We start from the raw sequence: 18,825 nt of genomic DNA, 5'->3' as shown, positions 1-18,825 counted from the left end.
TGGCGACTGGCTTGCTTGAGGCCATATAGGGATCTTAGAAGTTTGTATACCTACCCCGGCTTTTCTCCCTGAAAACCAGGCGGTAGGACCATATACACTTCTTCGTTTAAATCACCGTGTAGGAATGCGTTGTTGATGTCTAGTTGATGAATGTGCCATGCCCGGGAAGTGGCTGTAGCAAGGAAGGTTCGTATGGTGTTTATTCTCGCAACTGGTGAGAATGTTTCTATATAATCAACTCCAAGCTGCTGCGTGTACCCCTTAGCCACCAGCCTTGCTTTGTAACGTTCCACGGAACCATCGACTTTAAGTTTCACCTTGTATACCCATTTGCACCCTATCGGTATCTTCCTGGGTGGCAGATCAGTAATCATCCAAGTTCTGTTATCTTGTAGAGCCCGGATCTCAACAGACATTGCCTCCTTCCAACAATCATGTTTCATAGCTTGATTGTATGACTTTGGCTCATCAGCAGCAGTAACAGCCATAGAAAATAACATGTGAGGTTGAGAGAGGCTATCATAGGAGATTACTTTTGATAGGAAGTGAGGAGAAGAACCTTTGATTATAGCTGAATAACAGTAGTAATCTTGTAGTTTGGAAGGAATGCGCCGGGGTCTGTTAGATCGTCTGGGCTGAGCAGGGGAGGTGCTGCTTGGTTGCTCTAAAGTGACTTCTTGGTCATTATCACTATGTTGTGATATAGATGTGGGCTCACTGATCTGAACTTGATGTGGTACAGCCAAGTCTGCTATGGGAGTGCCATTATAATGTGATTGCTCATGATCAGACCATTGCTGCTCATTTATTGTCTGTTCATCATGCCGTGGCTGTTCCAGTGTTTGGTGTTGTTGTTCATAGGTTTCCGACTCAGGGTGTATAGGAATATTTGGGAGAGGAGGAGCCTGCTGTGTTTGGGATTGAGAATTTTCTACTGCCATAGGAAACTGTTCTTCATGGAATGTGACGTCCCTGGACACAAATATAGAGCCGTCATGTAAGTCATACATCATGTAACCTTTCATACCAGCAGGAATGCCAATAAACAGACACTTTCGACCACGGGGAGCCATTTTATGCCTGTTGCTAGAGAGAGTGGCTGCGTAGCACAGACAACCGAAAACCTTGAGGTTAGTAATATAAAGTACTTCTCCATATAACCGTTGATAAGGGCTAGAACACTCGATTACCGGAGAGGGTAGCCTGTTTATGATATATACTGAGTGCATTACACAGTGTCCCCAAAATTCCAATGAGAGATGGGCTTGGAATCTGAGAGCACGAGCAACATTTAAGATATGTTGGTGCTTTCTTTCGACTATGGCGTTCTGCTGAGGCGTGTTAACGCATGACCGTTGATGGATTATACCATTTTCTGAGAAGAAATTACTCATATTGAATTCAGCCCCATTATCACTGCGAAAAGTTTTGATCAAGATCCCAAACTGAGTAAGCACATGAGCATGAAAACACTATATAAACTGCCTTGTTTCACTTTTATTTTTCATCAAATGTACTCATGTAAATCTTGAGTAATCGTCAACAAGAGTTAAGAAATAGTATTCTCCCTTTAATGAACACACTGGAAACGGCCCACATATATCAATATGAACAAGATCGAAAATAGCTTTTGAACAAGTAACACTTAGAGGAAAAGGAGAGCGTTTATGTCTTGCTAAATGGCATACATCACAAATCAAACTTTTTGAATTAGAAACACTAATATCTTTGAACAAGTGCAACTTATTAGTGGGGAAATGCCCTAATCTTTGATGCTAAGTCTCCACAGAAGTGCAGGGCATAGCATAAAGTGTGTGAGGTAGTTTCGGTGATTCTGTGATGAGGTACAATCCTCTTTCTTCCTTAGCTATACCAGCTGTCTGCCCAAGATCCCCCTGAATCAAGCATTGTCCAGATGTGAATATCAATTTGTAATCTGTATCTTGAAGCAACTTACTTACAGAAATAATATTGAACTTAAAAGAAGGGGTGTGTAAAGCTTCTTTCAAACACAATTTGCTGTTCAGTTCAACATCTCCTACATGCTTGACATCAACACATTGGCCAGTAGGTAAGTTCACTTTAATTTCATCAAACTCATGGCAATTAGAAAAGAAATCCATAGAACATATAATGTGATTCGTAGCTCCCGAATCGAGGATCCATGTTGAAAAGCATAATGAAAGGGAATTGACAATAGTTAAGGGAGACTTGCCTTCATCATTAACATGTTGTTCATCAAATTTAGGAATCAATGCTACTGCTGCTAATGTTCCAGAAGTGGAGGATGCAGGGGATTGACTCCGAGCAGATTGAGTCTGAACAAGAGATAACAGCTTCTGTAATTGATCAGTTGTGATTCCCAGATCATTGTTCAAGCCTGTAGCTGCTGTGACTTGCTGCTTTCCTCTCGATTTATATCCCGACACCCATCCGGGGGGATAACCGTGCTTCTTATAGCACTTATCCACCGTGTGACCAGACAATCCGCAGTAAGTACACTTAGCTCTCCCAGGATTAGAGCGTCTTACAGTGTAGTTGTTTATTGTAGCAGATACACTATCATCATTCATAGAATCTTGGATAGCAGCATTGGAGTGATTAATGTCCAGGTTGCTCAAATTCAAGTTAGTTAGACTAATCTGTCTCTCAAGCTTTTCTCCCATTACGAAAACCTTGTAGACTTCCGGTATCGGATCCATAACTAACACATTCGACTTCAGGTTATTGTAATTATCATTCAGACCTTGCAGAAATCTAATTACCTGATCTGTGTCTCTCTCCTTCAAGATTTGATCGATGAGATCACAAGAACATCTCGGATTGCACTTGCAGGTGGGAGGCGGCCTCAGAATGTTCATTTCCTCCCACATAGTTCGGCTTCTAGTGTAGTACTCATTGACAGACATCGCGTTCTGTCTCAGGTTGTATATCTCATTTTGTAATATTGAGATACGCTGAGCATCTTGCTGAGAGAACCTCCTCCGCAGGTCTTCCCATATATCTTTCGCCTTGGTGAAATGTATTACACTCTGGACAATAGACGGATGAAGCGATTTGAAAATCCAGGCACAAACTGTCAAGTTACATCGCCTCTATGCGGCGAATTGCGGTTGATCTTGTTCAGGTGATGCCGTGGTTCCATCGATCAAGGACCACTAGTTCTTGACCTCTAAGGCAATTCGCATAGAGATCGCCCAAGTGCCGTAGTTCGAGCTTCCTGTTAATGGCGGACTTACTAGAATCATTTGTGGATTGTCACTTGAACTGAGGAAGAGAGGATTCTCCAGTTCATCAGTATTGAAATTCCTCTATGGCTAGAAGGATTCCTCTGCGGAATCAACTCTAGATTGCTGCGGATCGGAGATCGGTTGATCGGCGTAATCGGTGTGGCGGTGCGCGTTCCAGGATTGGTGTCTCCAACACCGGGGACAGCGACGGCGTAGGATGTGCACCTGTGCTCTGATATCATGATGAGCAGTTCTACATGCAGTGCGAAAGGGAAAAGGGAAACGGATTTCTCATTGATGAGCTATTGAGCTGGAAGTTACAAAGTAACAGATACAAAGATGGTGAACATATATACACTCGGTGGTTACAACTAACTCCAGGAATGAGTAAGTACAAGAATACCCTTTGTATATCTTTTAGCTATGTTCACTGCGGTTCCTCCTTGTGTGCATTACACTCTAATACTTGCTGCGAAGAGCGTGTGTAAGCCGGGGTCTTATATGGTTAAGGAGCTGAGGCTCTAAGCCTTCAGGAAGCTTTCAGCTGGCTCAAGAATACGGGCATGGGAAGTGTGGATGTTGAAATGGATTCCCAGATTGTTTTCCATGCTTTAAAAGCCCCATCATTTTATTCTGCGTTTGGTGTATTACTTGATGATATTAGAGCTTTAGCACATGAGATTGATGATGTTGAGTTCTTTTTTGTAAAGCGATCTACGAATTGTGCCACCCACGCTGTTGCTAGGGAGGCCTTTTCCGAGTCAGGTTGCGGGGAATGGCTAGACATTCCTCCATCTTTTCTTGTTGACATTCTTAGTCGTGATTTAATGCAGTAATCTTTTATTCTCAAAAAAATATATATATAAATTATGTTGAATAATATTAATTATTTATAAATGTAAATTATTTTCATTATAATGGTGTGGTTTTATCTATTTATAATTAACTTTTTGGAGAATTATTAAAATATATATGATTTATGATACTGATGCTAAGATTTTAAGTCATATGTTTACAAAATAAAATAACTAAATATTTTACTTTTAAAAATTAAAAGACTTAGTATTTACCAATAAAATATTGGCGCATAAATATTTTAAAACTTATTTATAATAACAGTGATAAGATTGACTCTTTGTGCTTCATTAGGTTGAGAAAGTAGCTATGGACAGATACTACATTGTAACATAGTCAGTAGTCCTCAAAAAAAAAAAAAAAACAGTGATAAGATTTTAAGTCATATGTTTAAAAAATAAAATAATTAAATATTTATCCCAATGTTCCCCACAAGTTGGTTAGGCTATTCGCTTAGTAATCAAAAGGTTTAAGTCCGACTCCTAGTGAGAGTGGCATATTGACTTTCTTAGTTTGAGACGGTCAGTTATGGATAACCTAAATTGGTTTACCTCTTTGTGATGCTTTGTTGACTAGGGTCATATAAGACAGGGTTTACCCAATGCACATAATCGGGGAGTGGCTGCATGTTTCTCTTGTCACTCAAAAATAACTAATTATTTTAGTTTTAGAATTTAAATAAAATATATTATTGTCCAAATGAAACTTGACATATAAGCCTTTTAAAATCTAACTTTACTACTAGAGTATATAAAACAATAGATCAAGAGAAGTTAATTAATTTATAATTTGTTGCTATTAACTAGGGTTCTAATTTAATTGTCTTGTATTATAATATTATTATTTTATTTTTACATACAATTATTATTACCACCACCTTATTTTTAAAATTATATTATTCATATCTAATTATTGTGTCCTGGGGTATCATGTTAGTTTCACTGCCACACTTCTTCTTCTAACGCACCAACTCTTCTAGCCTCCTATGATTGAGGACCAACGTTTAGAAAACTACCTAGCATCATCACGCCTAGACACACGGTCGTAAGTTCCATTGTGACACTTCTTTCTAGCTTCTTTTAAACTTGTTCTTTTGGTCTTCCAACTATGTCATGTCCTTGTGACTTTGTTATTTGTTGCAAATAGCTACTTTTTACCTTGAAAATGCTACTTTCGTGCTCATTCCTACACTTGCCCCTTCCTTTTTATCTACAAGCCAAAATCGATCAATTAGGAGCACAATCTACCCTAAGCTCATTAAAATTTTCAATCAATTGAAGATTTAATTAATGTGTAAAACTATGCCAAAATATTACTTATCTGTAAGTTATCCATGCTACTCAAAACCACAATCAAACCCCCTTTCACAAGGAGGATTATGTAGGAACCCTTACCAGCCAATTTCAAAACTCCTAGTGTAAATAGGTTTGACGGGGTAGGGGATTTGCAAGGACATATCTTGTATTATCAAGATGTGATGATGTTAATGGAGGCCAATGATGTGTTGATGTGCAGAGCGCTTTTTTTTTTTTTTTTACCCTTGAAGGACAAGCCAAGTGCGGAATCACAAGGTTACCAAGGAGATCGATTGATTCTTTCTAAACTTTGGCAAACAAATTTATGACTAACTTCTATTAGGACTCTACATTCTAACTATTGTATTAGTGTTATACCTCTACTAGTACTGTATTTATAGGTTTATATATATTGTTATGTAGTCATGTACATATGGGTGTGAATATAATAATATACAGACTTGGTGTTCTCATATGGTATCAAACGTCTAGTTATCCATAGATTTTATGCAACACCCCCTTATGGCAAGACTCGCTTATTCCAGCTGTATAGTAAGCGATTTAACGCCCGCTTGGACAGTTACTCTAAACACGTTGCAGTCTGCCCACCACTTTGTATCACCAAAGCTTACATCTAATAATTATTTATTATGGAGGATTCAACTTATCCTATTTCTTCAAGGCTAAAATCTGCTTGAGTACATCGATAGTACGATAACTTGTCTGGCTCTATTTTTTCCTCCTAATGAAAGTTTCTTATTCAACCCGTTGTTGTAGAGCTTGAAGTGGAATCAAAAGATGCAGTACACTTGAAAGCCTTTTGGGATTATCTAGATGACCCCACGTCCACATCCTTTTGCATTAGAGGATCCATGGGTTGAGAGGGTCCACCACTTCTCTTCCTTAGTTCGAGCCTATTTTGTTGCCTCCTTGGATGTGCACTCTACAATGAAGTATGCCCATACTTGTCCTTTGATCGTTTAACTTCACTTGAAATAGATGTCAAATTGTCTTAGCTTCATTACCCACCTTACTAGGCAACTAGACGTGCCCGAACTCCGTGGAACCAACTCAGGTGGTTAGTTTGTTAAGACATTGAAATTATAACAATATATAACAATAACAATAACAATAACAATAACAACAACAACAATAATAATAACTATAATAATAGTAATAGTAATAGTAATAACAAGGATCCAGAATTCAAGCAGCCATAATGTTCAGAAAAATTACTAATTAATGTAATGGATAATGGATATGAATATAAATAAGATTGTGAAAGGAGGGAGGGGGGGGGAGGGGCAAAGAATTGGTAATTCATAATTTTGAATAAAATACAGACTATTATTTGACTATTAAAATTGCACTATAAATACTCTCAAAAGCAAATAACAATTCTACCATTGAATATTTTCTATTCTTCTCTACTATTTCTCATATTTCTCCTTATTGGTTAGTAATGGAGTCTATTTTCGTCTCTGCATTCGACATATCCCCAGGACAAGGAAAAACTCTTTAAGGCTCTGGTTGATGCGTTGTTATTTGTCCAGAGAATATCAACGCTCTACGGTTAACCAACAAAAATTCATGTGCTTATTCCATTACTACCCCTAGGTGAATTTTTCCCTAATATAGTTATACTTACTGAATATCAAAATATAAGTGTACCTCAAGATCTTGCAATAACTGACCAACAAGTAATTAAATTAATGATATATAATGCAATACAAATTATATACATATTGCATTTATACACTTATTTTAAACATTGAATTTTTGTGATATTTGTTGCGTGTAAGGAAGACTCATACTATAGTTTATTTGTTGATTCTTATATGTTATAAATCATAATATCATAAGAAATAGATACTTTGATGAATTACGAACCATTAGTGGTCTGTCCAATCAATGGTTATGGACATCGCATTTCAACAGTTTGGATGTGCATGATCACAAAAAGCCATACACTCAATTTTGTAATCTGGAGTGAAGTTTGGATTAACAGTTTAGATATATGGTATGTTAGACTCAAGGTTACTAACTTCTCAAAATAGTCAGAGACTTGCTTTATATGTATGAAATATTGACAAAAAAAATTAGGCTTTAGATGTGAGTTTTACTTATATATACTTGTGAATCTGAAGAATTTTGAAATTTAGTAATTGGTAAGATCAATATATTTTGCAGTTTGACTATCAAAACTAATTTTATTGAAAAAATCACAGAATATATACATGTAGATCATAAAATTAAAATTTCAATGTCAATACTGTTATGACTCAATATTTTGATTACTTTGAAAGTGGTTTTTAAAAATTTCAAGCTCAAGATATGGCACGATTGACGAGTCGCAGCTAGAAGGTTGAGTGATCCGCTCGCTGACTTTAGATGTTGTTGATCAAATTAATCAGTACATGTGCGACATGAATATTGCAAAAGGACGAACATATGTAAGTTGTAACTCTTTGTGTAAGGCAGAATCAGACGATGAAAATCTATCAAAAGTACACACTCCTAAATTCTTAAATAGTTTGAGATTGTAGGATTCTCTTAATCATTCATTGACATTAAAGGTTGGTGCACCGTTATGTTATTGTGGAAAATACACCATTCTCTTGGTCTTTATAACAATACGCGACTCATCATCACAAGATTGGCAAATCACATTGTTGAAGCAAGAATAGTTAATGAGACACATGAAGGAACCAAAGTTCTTATCCCCCGAATGTCTCTCACTTCTTATGATACGAGATTGCCATTCAAGTTTCAACATAAACAATTCCCGTTGATGCTTGCATATGCCATGAATATCAACAAAAGCTAGGGCCGAACACTAACTCACGTTGGGTTATTGCTGAAAAAATCAATCTTTAATCATAGTCAATTGTATGTGGATTTCTCTCGAGTCACCTATCCTTATGGCCTGAAAGTGTTAGTTCTAGACGATGATGGACAAGATTGTATTGCTACTACCAATCAATGTCGTCTACAAAGAGGTTTTCAATAATGTGCAAATACAACTGGTGATATTATATTTCTTTTTCCAAGATGACAAAATTGCTATATATCTACACAAAGGTATATCTTCCATACATATGAATTAGAATAGCAATTGATTCCTATAATTGAGTTACTAGAGAACGAGCATATTTGCCCAATTTATAAAAATCCTAAACAATGATATATAAAATCACTAAAGTTCCAACACTGCATGCGTACAGCTACATATTAGCTATTAATTTAGCAATTATTTGCTCGAATTCAAACAAGAATAACATCAAAAAACATAATTGATCCAAAACATATCTTCAATTGCACTATATAATATTTGATGTTATAATTATAATTTATATAATTATATATCGATCTAAATATTCTTAATATATTATAACAAATTCATTCCATGCATTGCACGGGTAAAAATACTAGTTAAAATTAATAATGAAATTGCAATGTCCAAATGTAAATAAAATTATAAAATTATAATTTAAAAAATTATATAATTTTATTTAATAATAGTAAATAATTACTACATTTTTGTAGAAATTTACAACATCATTAAGTCAATACATTCTAGTTTTTTGGAGGATCTTATTATAACTAGGGGTGTTAGCGAACAGAGCTTTCGACAAACTACCCATGTTCATATTCTGTAAGTGTTGGTTTATGTTCGTTTATTAAGGTAAACGAATATTAACAAACAAAATTTAGAGCTCGGTTAATAAACGAACAGAGTCTAAACAGTGATAAGCTCGTTTGCTAAGAGATCGTGAGCAAGCTCGTTTGTGTTTGCTTAGTAATGTTCGCGAACAAGCTCATTTATGTTCGTTTAGTAATGTTCGCGAACAAGCTCGTTAAGTGTTTGTTTAATAATGTTTGCGAACATGTTCACAAACATATATAGTTGCGTTGCTTGTTTGGTTATTATATTGTTCGTGAATGTAGATTATGTCTTGTTCACGAACGAATTGTGTTCATGAACATTTGTAAGTGTTTGATAATTAAGTGTTCAAGAACCTCTTCATGAATGTACACGAACACGTTCACGAACGTTAATAAACACTAATAGACACTTAACAAACGAACACGAATAAGATTTCAAAAACCTTAACAAACAAACACGAACAAAATTTCCAAAACCTTAACAAACAAACACGAACAACCTCCATTCGTTTATGTTCGGTTCCTTAACCGCCCTAAAGTAGCCTTAAGACTTAAGATTATTAAAGACATGGACAATAATAACTTCATAAAAATTTGCAAGTAAGCGCGTTAATTATATGAATATGCCAATTCTGGACGTCGGCATCGATCTCACCGCCGACAAACAAAAAGGCGGTTCAAATGATTCCGGTAATGTGAATTCACATTACTTAATGTTGACCTCAAACTAACGCCCATTTTTGTAATTTCATTTTTTAAGCTGGGTCCAGCTTGTCTAGTGGCGGATTCGGCAAACTAATTTTTTTTTTTTTCTTGAAACATTGGCAAACTAATTATTTTAGGGTTAAGGAGCACTTTAATTATAAGTCAAAGTGCAATTAATTTTATAAACAAAAAATAAATTTTAATTACACTTTAATTTTTCATTTTTATGTAATTAAGTTAGTTAACAAGTTATCTCTATGTAATAGGTAAGTTTTTAAAAGAAATTTAAAAAATTAATTAAATCTAAAAAATATATTCTAATTTTTTTATAGTATATTTTTAATTTAGATAGAGTAAATATTAAAAAGAATAATTAGGTAGCTTTCCTGTTAGACTGAACCAAAAAAGTGTTTAACTCTTTTGTTCAATTGCACTCTGACTTATAGTTGAAGGGTGTATTATTATTTTATTCATTTTTGGAATATTCATTTCTTGAGGATGAGGAAGTGGACGAATTGAAGCATAAACGGCAGATACGACCGCCTCTTTATTTGGCGGCGCTCGTTTCTTTATGCTATTCTTTTCATTTTTAACTACTTTTGTTTTCCCATTTCATATTAATTTACCCATCCAAGAAACATTATTACTATCACTACCTTAATTGTCAACTCCGTTAGTTGAATATATATATATATGATGGAATTGAAGGTGTATTCATTCAACGCCTATCTCTGATCGTTAATGGTATTACATGTGTATCGGAAAAGTGGCGAATCCAAGAGAGAGAACGAGGGGGGGTAGTAGAGGTAGTGAAGATCATGATGATGTTATGAGGTTGGAATCGTTAGTTTCGCCCATGTTTTCCGGGCTTGACAGGGAACACGAGATGTCTGTAATGGTTTCAGCTTTGACGGACGTGGTGGCCGGCCGCCGTCCTCACCCGACCGCCGGAGAGAATTGGGAACCGGAGGAGCATCGCCAGTTTTTGGAATCATCATCAGTTGATACAGTTTGCAGCTCATATCACAATTTTTCCATTGCTAATACTGCTAGCGCTGCAGGAGGATATTCAGGTACGCTATTCTTCATTATCCAAATAATTAATCAATGGAGTTTATTACCGAAATAGTCCCTCGACTATTGCAAAATTACTAATTTGGTCATCGACAATTTTTCGTGCCTTATTAAGTCCCTCGACTTTGAAAAATTTAACCAATTTGGTCCTCCGTTTATTTTACCGTTAAATTGGGACCAAATTGATAATTTTGCTATAGTTAAGGGAGCAAATTGGTAATTAATTTTTCACTGAAATGGTCCCTTGACTATAGCAAAATTATCAATTTGGTCCCGATTTAACGGCAAAATAAATGAAGGACCAAATTGATTAAATTTTTCAAAGTCGAGAGACTTAATTGGACACGAAAAATTATCGAGTACTAAATTGATAATTTCGTAATAGTCGAGGGACCATTTCGATAATAAATTATTAATCAATGTATTTGTATTTTATTTCTTTATACTGTCACATATTTTTTTTAATATTCAGTTTTTATTCAATAACTTTCTAACTATTTCTCCCGCTCAGCCCAGCACCAATATAATTATAATTAAACTCATATATATTTCTTTATTAACAGGTGGGGAGTCTAGTGCAATAATAAGATCAAGTGAAGCTGCATCCTTTGTATATACTCCACCTGCTAATAGCACAGGGAGAGGAGATAATAATGCGGGGGAAAGAAGAAGATACAGAGGAGTGAGGCAGAGGCCGTGGGGGAAATGGGCGGCGGAAATCAGAGATCCATTCAGAGCGACGAGAGTGTGGTTGGGCACCTTCGACACCGCCGAGGCCGCAGCCAGAGCCTACGACGAAGCCGCCCTCAGATTCCGCGGCAGCAAAGCCAAACTTAATTTCCCAGAAAACGTGAGGCTCCTCTTGCCCCCCATTCCCAACCCCCTACAAAATCCTACTATTCCTTCTTCATCTTCCCAGCCCCTTCAAACTCACAACCATTTCATCAACCACCCTCAAAGTTTTCTACAACAATTAATGTTATCATCTTCATCTTCGTCGTCGTCTTCATCTTCCATGCCTTATGCTCATTATCAGCCTCAGCCTCCGGTTGGCACTCAGAGTACTTCTTGCTCAGATTCTGCTTATCACCACCCTTCTTCATCTGGATAAGGATTCTCCAATCCTTTTTTTTTTTCGATAGATATTGCAATATAATCCGTGATTGTATTTTTGGAAGAAAATGAGATGCAGCCACGTCTGGAAGGACAGACTCTATTTTGCTTCTACACAAATGGTTACGTTGTTAAGCTAATTATACATTTATGATTGAATTTATTATACATTCATTTCAATTTTTCAGTGTTTGGCTATTTTCTTCTCACTATTTGGCTATTTAAAAAAACATAAAGTATAGTAAAAAAAAAAACTTGTAATCAAGCGACATAATTGTGGTTCTCCTAAATGGAAGGTCACCAATTCGAAAATATCTTTGTCTTTGATTTTTATTTGAAAAGCTAAGAATATTAGAGTTTTGGTCTCAATAATGAAATTATCATTTTACTCTTTGTCATCTGTTATTACCCATCTGTCTTGCTCTTTTTTTTCTTTTTGTTTCCGTAACAAAAATAATAATGTTTTTCTTTCTTTTTTATTTTACTCATATTTGTAATAATAATAATAATTATTATTATATTATTATTAGTGTAAAAATAATTTTAAGAGTTAATAAATTAGCATAATATGTTTATGTCCTTATAAGTCATTTTAGATACAATCAACTAAAAGTAAACACTTAATTTAACAACAAAAATTTACAACCAGCTATTCAGTTAATACTATTAGCTAGTTAAACCAACTAATCCAATCAACTATCAGTCATTTGCTAAGTACCCCTTAATAAGATATAACAAGACATACGGGTTGCTTGCTAAATATTTGATAACTGATTACATGCAAAATAATTTTCTTTTTAAAAACTAATCAAAAAATTGCTTTGAGAAGCTTTTAAAATTCTAGTGTTTTGAAACAATAAACTATTACAAAAAACTAATTAAACAAACACTTATATTGATTGTTTAACCACGTCAAACAACTAATAGCGATCAAATAAGCCAAAATTGTCTACTAACTATTACAAGACCATACACTTCTTAAATACTATGATCTTACATCCAATTATGGAAACTAAATTAGTAGCGTGGCGACAGATCCAAACATAGGAACATTTTGCCGGATTAAAGCAAGAGAAATAGCAACAGCACGGGCGAGAGTGATGGGAATCAGAAGCAGAAAAAGCAATAGTGCAACCAAGTAACACTGACGTAATATGATGTAGCTCATCCCACACTTTAAGGTAGAGTATGAAATCACCAAATTCACACCATGATTAGGAATTTGAAGACTACTCATGTTCATACTACAAAAATACATACTTAAATCATCATTTAACTACCTAGTGTACTTAAATCATCTCTGAGAGTGAACCCTATATTCTGTTTAGACGTGCAATTCACCTGACAGTTTATTTTTAAAATTGTGAAGTTTTATTAAAAAATAAAAAAAAAACAATATTTGAAGTGTTATGTCATCTTGCAAGACTACTAATTGCAGTATAAGCACATAGTTATAATCAGAAACTAAAAATTAACACTATAATCGGAAGACTTAAATTTTAAAACAAACAATTTTACTTTCTCCGTGAAATAGGAAACTAGTATTGAAGCTTTCAATTAGCATCAACCATTGGAGAAGACGAGTCACTCTGAAAACCAGTTTAACAGGAAATGGTTTAATGCAATATCCACAATTGAGCGAGGAATGGAATCAAAGTAAGCAATTAAAAGTAGTGTCGCATTTTGAAATAAACTAAGAGAGTTTGTGCCCTAATCAATAAGTAGATGGCATGGCATGTAATGTAAGCAAGTATGTGATGTCACCAAATCTAAAATCTTGTTGATCACAATCAATTCAATCACCAAAGGCATACAAGAAGTACATAAAAAGCACTTGGCAGAAACCGTGCAAATGTCACAAGTCTTAAGATGCAAGCAGCAATATAACAGCAGTAATGTCCGCTTCCAGGTTCTGCCAATGCTCCTCAAAATGGGTCATAAGAGCAGTCCTGCAATCACCAAAACTTTATTTCAATTTCCTCGTGTAACTAATATAATATAATAATGAATGACGAAAGCATCGGATACACAAATCACCTGAAGTTACTGGTATTATCTCAAGCTTTTAGAGCAGCTTTATGGACCATCATTTCTTTGTGGATCTGGTGACAACTCTTCTCTACAAGGTCAAGTAGTTTCTCCAAGTTTGACGCCCATGAATTTAAAATATCATTACTGTCTTTTGCTGGTTGGAAGCAGACAATACCCATTGGCCTGTCGATCTTTGCAACCAGTGCTTTGGATACAACCATTTCTGATAGATGCTTTTCTGCTTCCTGATGTTAAATAAATATTAGTGCCCACATAAACCACAAACCCCATCAGACACAAAACAAAGCAAGGACAAAGAAAGTTCAGAAAATAGAGAATAATACAGAATTGCATATATGTAGTAAAATAGTCATTCAGAATATCTGTCACACATAGTGATGAGATGACACCCATGCAAGGACACCAGGATTCTTCACTAAAAAGGCAACTACAACCGCATAAAACATAGCTTTCCCAGCATCAAGCCAAATCCAGAAGGCTCCATTATATGCCACTGGCATTTGTAAGGAACATTATTAAAGAAACAGCCTAATGACCACAGAAGTTTATCAAACATGGTTACATAAAGCTAAAAGAACTTCAAAGGAGACACCCACAAAGATGACAATCCAATGCCTCAACTCTATTGTAATTCTTGTACTTTGTGGAAAGGGTAATTCCCACACTTATTTATTATTATTATTATTGATATAATATAAAAATGGAGATTATATTCATGAATAACTTAATACAGTAAAGTAAAGACCATTCTAAGTATTGAGTAGTAAATCATTTTGTTCTCTATCATCCCTTATTTACTGATAGCATATACAAGGCATTTATGGGCAAATTTTACGCATCCCAATTTGAAGTTTACTGATATTAATCTGGTAATGAACTGAAGCACATCTGATCTTCAATAGTTATCTATAGACTCAATTCTTTACTTTATTCTTTCAGGCTCCTAGCCTTGTAAGAACAAAGACTTGAGCTTAGTCCAGATCTCCAGCACAAACTTTTATAGCTAAAAATCTCTTACTCATTACTGTAGAATGACAACAAATTGAGAAATCATGACTGTAATATAGTATAAGTTTAGACAGCATACCTGAATAGTAAGACAAAGCAAATTTGATAGTCTGTTCAAGGTTATTCGTGAATAATACTTTGACACGACAAGGATGTTCTGCAAGGTAAACTCAAGGAAACAAGTTACTACAACTTCATTTAAAAAGCAAACAAGGAACTATAACATATAATAACATGTCATGGACACATCTGATCTTTGGTATCAATGCCACTAAGGCGACTACATGACAAGAATTAAAAATGAAAATGAAGATATCATGATTACATGTTCAATCACTCTCAATCGAAGATCTTCGGCTGCCTTGTCACCTAAGGAGCCACCAAGCATATTTGTTTCATTATCGAACTCATCCTTGAACGTTTTCCACAAAACTGTCCACTGAATAACCTCCATGGTAATTAATCTTTTCAATAGCACCCTAAAACAAGAAGGCAAGTGGGTTTCATAAGTATATTTATGTACTTTAGTTGACCAAAAGTATCTCTTTTAAAGTGTATGGAGAAAGAAAAGCACAAATTTTTATGGAGGATATGAGAAAAGAACAAACTTGAAATGAGGGATTTCTGAAAGGTTCTTATCCTCCAAGGTAGCGTTATGAAGGCTTGATTGCATAGGATCATGTGGAGACAGAACCAGGTACCAGCATATTTTCCTTAGCACCTGCATTGAACAGATATCATATAAGAAAATGTTTTTTGATTATTAGGAACCATAAGAAATACTGCACATAGAGGTATATGTACATAAAAATAACACATTTAAAGAACAAGTGAAATAATATATAGGCTAATTTAGAAGACAGCTTACTGGTATCCATTTTTCTGGGTCTTCTTTTACAGAAGGTATCTCATATATTGCCTTGTAACACCGGCAAATTTCAAGATAATCATTGCTATGTGAGTAATACCTACATTAGGTCAAGAAATAGATTAATACAGATAAATAAGTAGAAAAATGCTCAGATGGAAATTGATCCAAGCTTTACAGATGTTGGCATTCCCTCCGGTAGACAGTTTCATTTTATTTATTTATTAAAAAAACCCTCAATAGAATAAACTTTGCAAAAGAGTAATGGACATTTAATCATGAATTTCACATTTAAAGTAATTCAATATGAGAGTAAAGTGAGATATACGAGGAAAATTTTATGAAATTTAGAAAACTCGAGGGGCTCCACTGAATTTCATCAAACTAGAGGGGAGACCAGAGGAACTGTCCTTTGATTTTATTTAAACACAGAACTACAGAAGCATGAGAAGGTGGATCTATTAAGTGTTGAACTAAGAAGTGGCCAAATATAACTTTTAGTGTCGAGTACAACAATTATGTTTGCAAGTGCTAAAAATCCAATACCAAAAAAATCAATTAGAAAAAGTATCTAAGTCATTCATATAATTGTGCCTTTAAACTTCAAGAAATAATAAGAGTTGTGGGGTGTTTGGACTAAGTAGCAATCAGACTTCAGACACCTAATCAGCATCAATCTCATAACTCTAGCAACTAGAAAGCCAAGCCAAGCTTATATGTTTAGTTCATATAGACAACCTTCATGTCAGGTTTACATTCAATTCATGAAATCCATATGAGCATGCATATCTCTAGGTAACCATACACTGTTAAAAAAATCTCTTCCTTCTTAAATTTTGTAATTAAAATAATGAAAATACTGGGAAGAGATGGAAATTACTTCTGTAAGTATATCAAATGTATCTGATCCATGGCGGTTGAAAAGATAGATAGCATAAAAAAGGTTGAAATCCCAAGCCCATAACAAGCATAATGAATCATAAATTGATAAGTTATTCACAAGGACTTCCCTAGTGTAAGATTAGCAAATGAAGCAAGGAATACACAAAAAGCTCATGCAAATGTTTGACAAGACTTTTAGAGAGAATTATGAGTTATGACCAAATAGATAAGGAAAAACCATAAGGAGATACAAGGGTAAGAAAGAATCTCACATACCGAATCATTAGTTCATAGTAGATCCGCTTCAACTCCAACAGCGATGGAATATCTGCAGGAGGCTCTTCCACTACAGCTTCACCTTCTTTCGGTTTTTTCTTTTCTTTCGAAGTATCAGCCTCAAAAACTCTAGGATTGATCTTTCGTGAGAGAATCTGTGCCCGTACGTAATCTTGGCGGTCTAAACATAGACGCACCTGTAAATAAAAAATATATATATTTAAAATATTTTTATACAAGGTCTCTATACAAAACAGGTCCCAGGCAATAAGATAAGGAAAGAGGTCACTTACTTGTTCAAGAATGAAAGCAATTTTTTCAGTTTTCGCCATTGCTCCAAATGTTTCAACCTGTAACCCAAACATGGTTAACCAGTTTCTATGACAAATAATACCTAGAGTGTGCTTACATTGGTTAAAATAAAATATTTCTGTAAATAAATAAATTGCATCAGTTACCGCAATTTCTTGCATCAAATCAGCAGCTTCAGCTATGAGTCCCTGCTCTTCTTTTATTTTTGCAAGTTTCTTAATCAAGCGAGCCCTCTCTATCTCAACATATATCTGCCATGTAATACCAAGGTTCAAAATCTTAGAAACAATACAAAAAGGGTGAAAAGAAAGAACAGATAATGCCTTCAAACTAGAATGACATGAAAAAATGTTAACCTTCCCAGCAGACACACTGTTAAGAGTTTTGATAAGTTCAATCTTAGTTTCCAGATCAGGAGTCTGGTCAATGTATTCCATTGCTTGTCGAACCATGGCTTGTACAGCCTGCAAAGGATCAAAAAACTCCTATTACTTGGTGACTAGTTAGCCTAACAAGAAGAAAAGGCTCGCAAGAAAGATCATAAACACCTATATTAACAATGAAAAACTGAAAATTTCACCATAGCAAAACAGTTTTCCGGTTACAATCACATGAAGTCATGAATTGAAAGGTTTATAATTAAAAGGCACTTATCTGGGTTTCTCTGTGTCTCAAGCAAACACACAAAGCATGCACAGTGTACCATATTTGAAGAACTATTCCATTCATTTTAATTTTACAAAAATGAAACTAGAAAGAGAGGTGCCCTAGTGCCAATGGTAATGCAGATACAAACTGGATTTTGAAGGGATGTGAGGATTAAGATGAACACCCACTCGGAAAAGAAGAGGATCTATTCACTCTCATAATTTATTCACAAATACACTGATGCTTGAATGATAAAATTCTTGAATTCAACAACTCATACATAAGTTAAAAACTAGCTATTTTCTGGCTGAATCATGTACCAAAAAATACTACAGCTGACCACATGTATTCAGAAAAACATTTTAACCTGCTTGAGTTGACCACGACGCTTGGACAAGAGAACAATCTGATCATTGATGGTCTTCCAGGCGCGCGCTTCGAAGCAGAGCTGCAGAATTTCGCTAACGGCCTTCCGGGTGCCGGCCACATCGCCGGCTTGCCTCATCTGCTTCTCGACATTCAGCAGCGCCTCTATCTGTGCCTCCAATTTCCCGTCTCCTTCCTGGACCAGAGAGAATTCCATTCGCGAAATTCAAGATCTGAAAAAAACAAATTTCATAATAAAAAAAATCCAAATTAAAGACGAAGAACGGCAAATCTAACCATCGCAGATTTGTATATTGAATTCAATTCCAGGAAATCTGATTGAGGTCTGGAACCCTAATTATATAGAAGAGAGAGAGCTGCGATTTGATTATGAGGGTTTTATCGAATGACTTGAGCAGCTGGTAAACCTCTTTCCTTTTTCTTTTTCGTTTTTTTTTTCTTGCCTTTCCCTATT

The 18,825-nt window shown here is 35.3% G+C and overlaps 2 protein-coding genes across 2 annotated transcripts; one reads left to right on the top strand and one right to left on the bottom strand.

Moving 5' to 3' along the window:
• The first annotated feature begins 10,430 nt into the window (after positions 1–10,430).
• LOC116012575 (ethylene-responsive transcription factor ABR1-like) lies at positions 10,431–12,250 on the top strand. The gene is made up of 2 exons (XM_031252147.1): positions 10,431–10,824; positions 11,389–12,250. Exons 1-2 carry the CDS (start codon positions 10,503–10,505, stop codon positions 11,934–11,936), a joined length of 870 nt encoding a protein of 289 aa, XP_031108007.1. The 5' UTR covers positions 10,431–10,502; the 3' UTR covers positions 11,937–12,250.
• A 1,322-nt stretch (positions 12,251–13,572) lies between these two features.
• LOC116013575 (26S proteasome non-ATPase regulatory subunit 12 homolog A-like) lies at positions 13,573–18,825 on the bottom strand. The gene is made up of 12 exons (XM_031253406.1): positions 18,648–18,825; positions 18,352–18,546; positions 17,693–17,800; positions 17,483–17,587; positions 17,318–17,374; positions 17,025–17,221; positions 15,867–15,966; positions 15,607–15,719; positions 15,324–15,477; positions 15,078–15,155; positions 13,976–14,214; positions 13,573–13,887 (listed from the first exon to the last, which is right to left on the bottom strand). Exons 1-11 carry the CDS (start codon positions 18,648–18,650, stop codon positions 13,996–13,998), a joined length of 1,329 nt encoding a protein of 442 aa, XP_031109266.1. The 5' UTR covers positions 18,651–18,825; the 3' UTR covers positions 13,573–13,887; positions 13,976–13,995.

This window comes from Ipomoea triloba, chromosome 3 (genome assembly GCF_003576645.1).
Source record: "Ipomoea triloba cultivar NCNSP0323 chromosome 3, ASM357664v1".
Lineage (NCBI taxonomy): Eukaryota > Viridiplantae > Streptophyta > Magnoliopsida > Solanales > Convolvulaceae > Ipomoea > Ipomoea triloba.
This window is presented reverse-complemented; position numbering and strand designations above follow the sequence as displayed.

Excerpts from the sequence above, each read along its gene's own strand:
- LOC116012575 (XM_031252147.1), top strand. The coding sequence starts at position 10,503 with ATGTGTATCGGAAAAGTGGCGAATCCAAGAGAGAGAACGAGGGGGGGT. Across the intron at positions 10,825-11,388 it reads CGCTGCAGGAGGATATTCAG|GTGGGGAGTCTAGTGCAATA; the intron begins GTACGCTATTCT and ends CTTTATTAACAG.
- LOC116013575 (XM_031253406.1), bottom strand. Across the intron at positions 17,375-17,482 it reads ATTTGATGCAAGAAATTGCG|GTTGAAACATTTGGAGCAAT; the intron begins GTAACTGATGCA and ends TTTGGGTTACAG. Across the intron at positions 17,222-17,317 it reads TTGCTTTCATTCTTGAACAA|GTGCGTCTATGTTTAGACCG; the intron begins GTAAGTGACCTC and ends TTTTATTTACAG.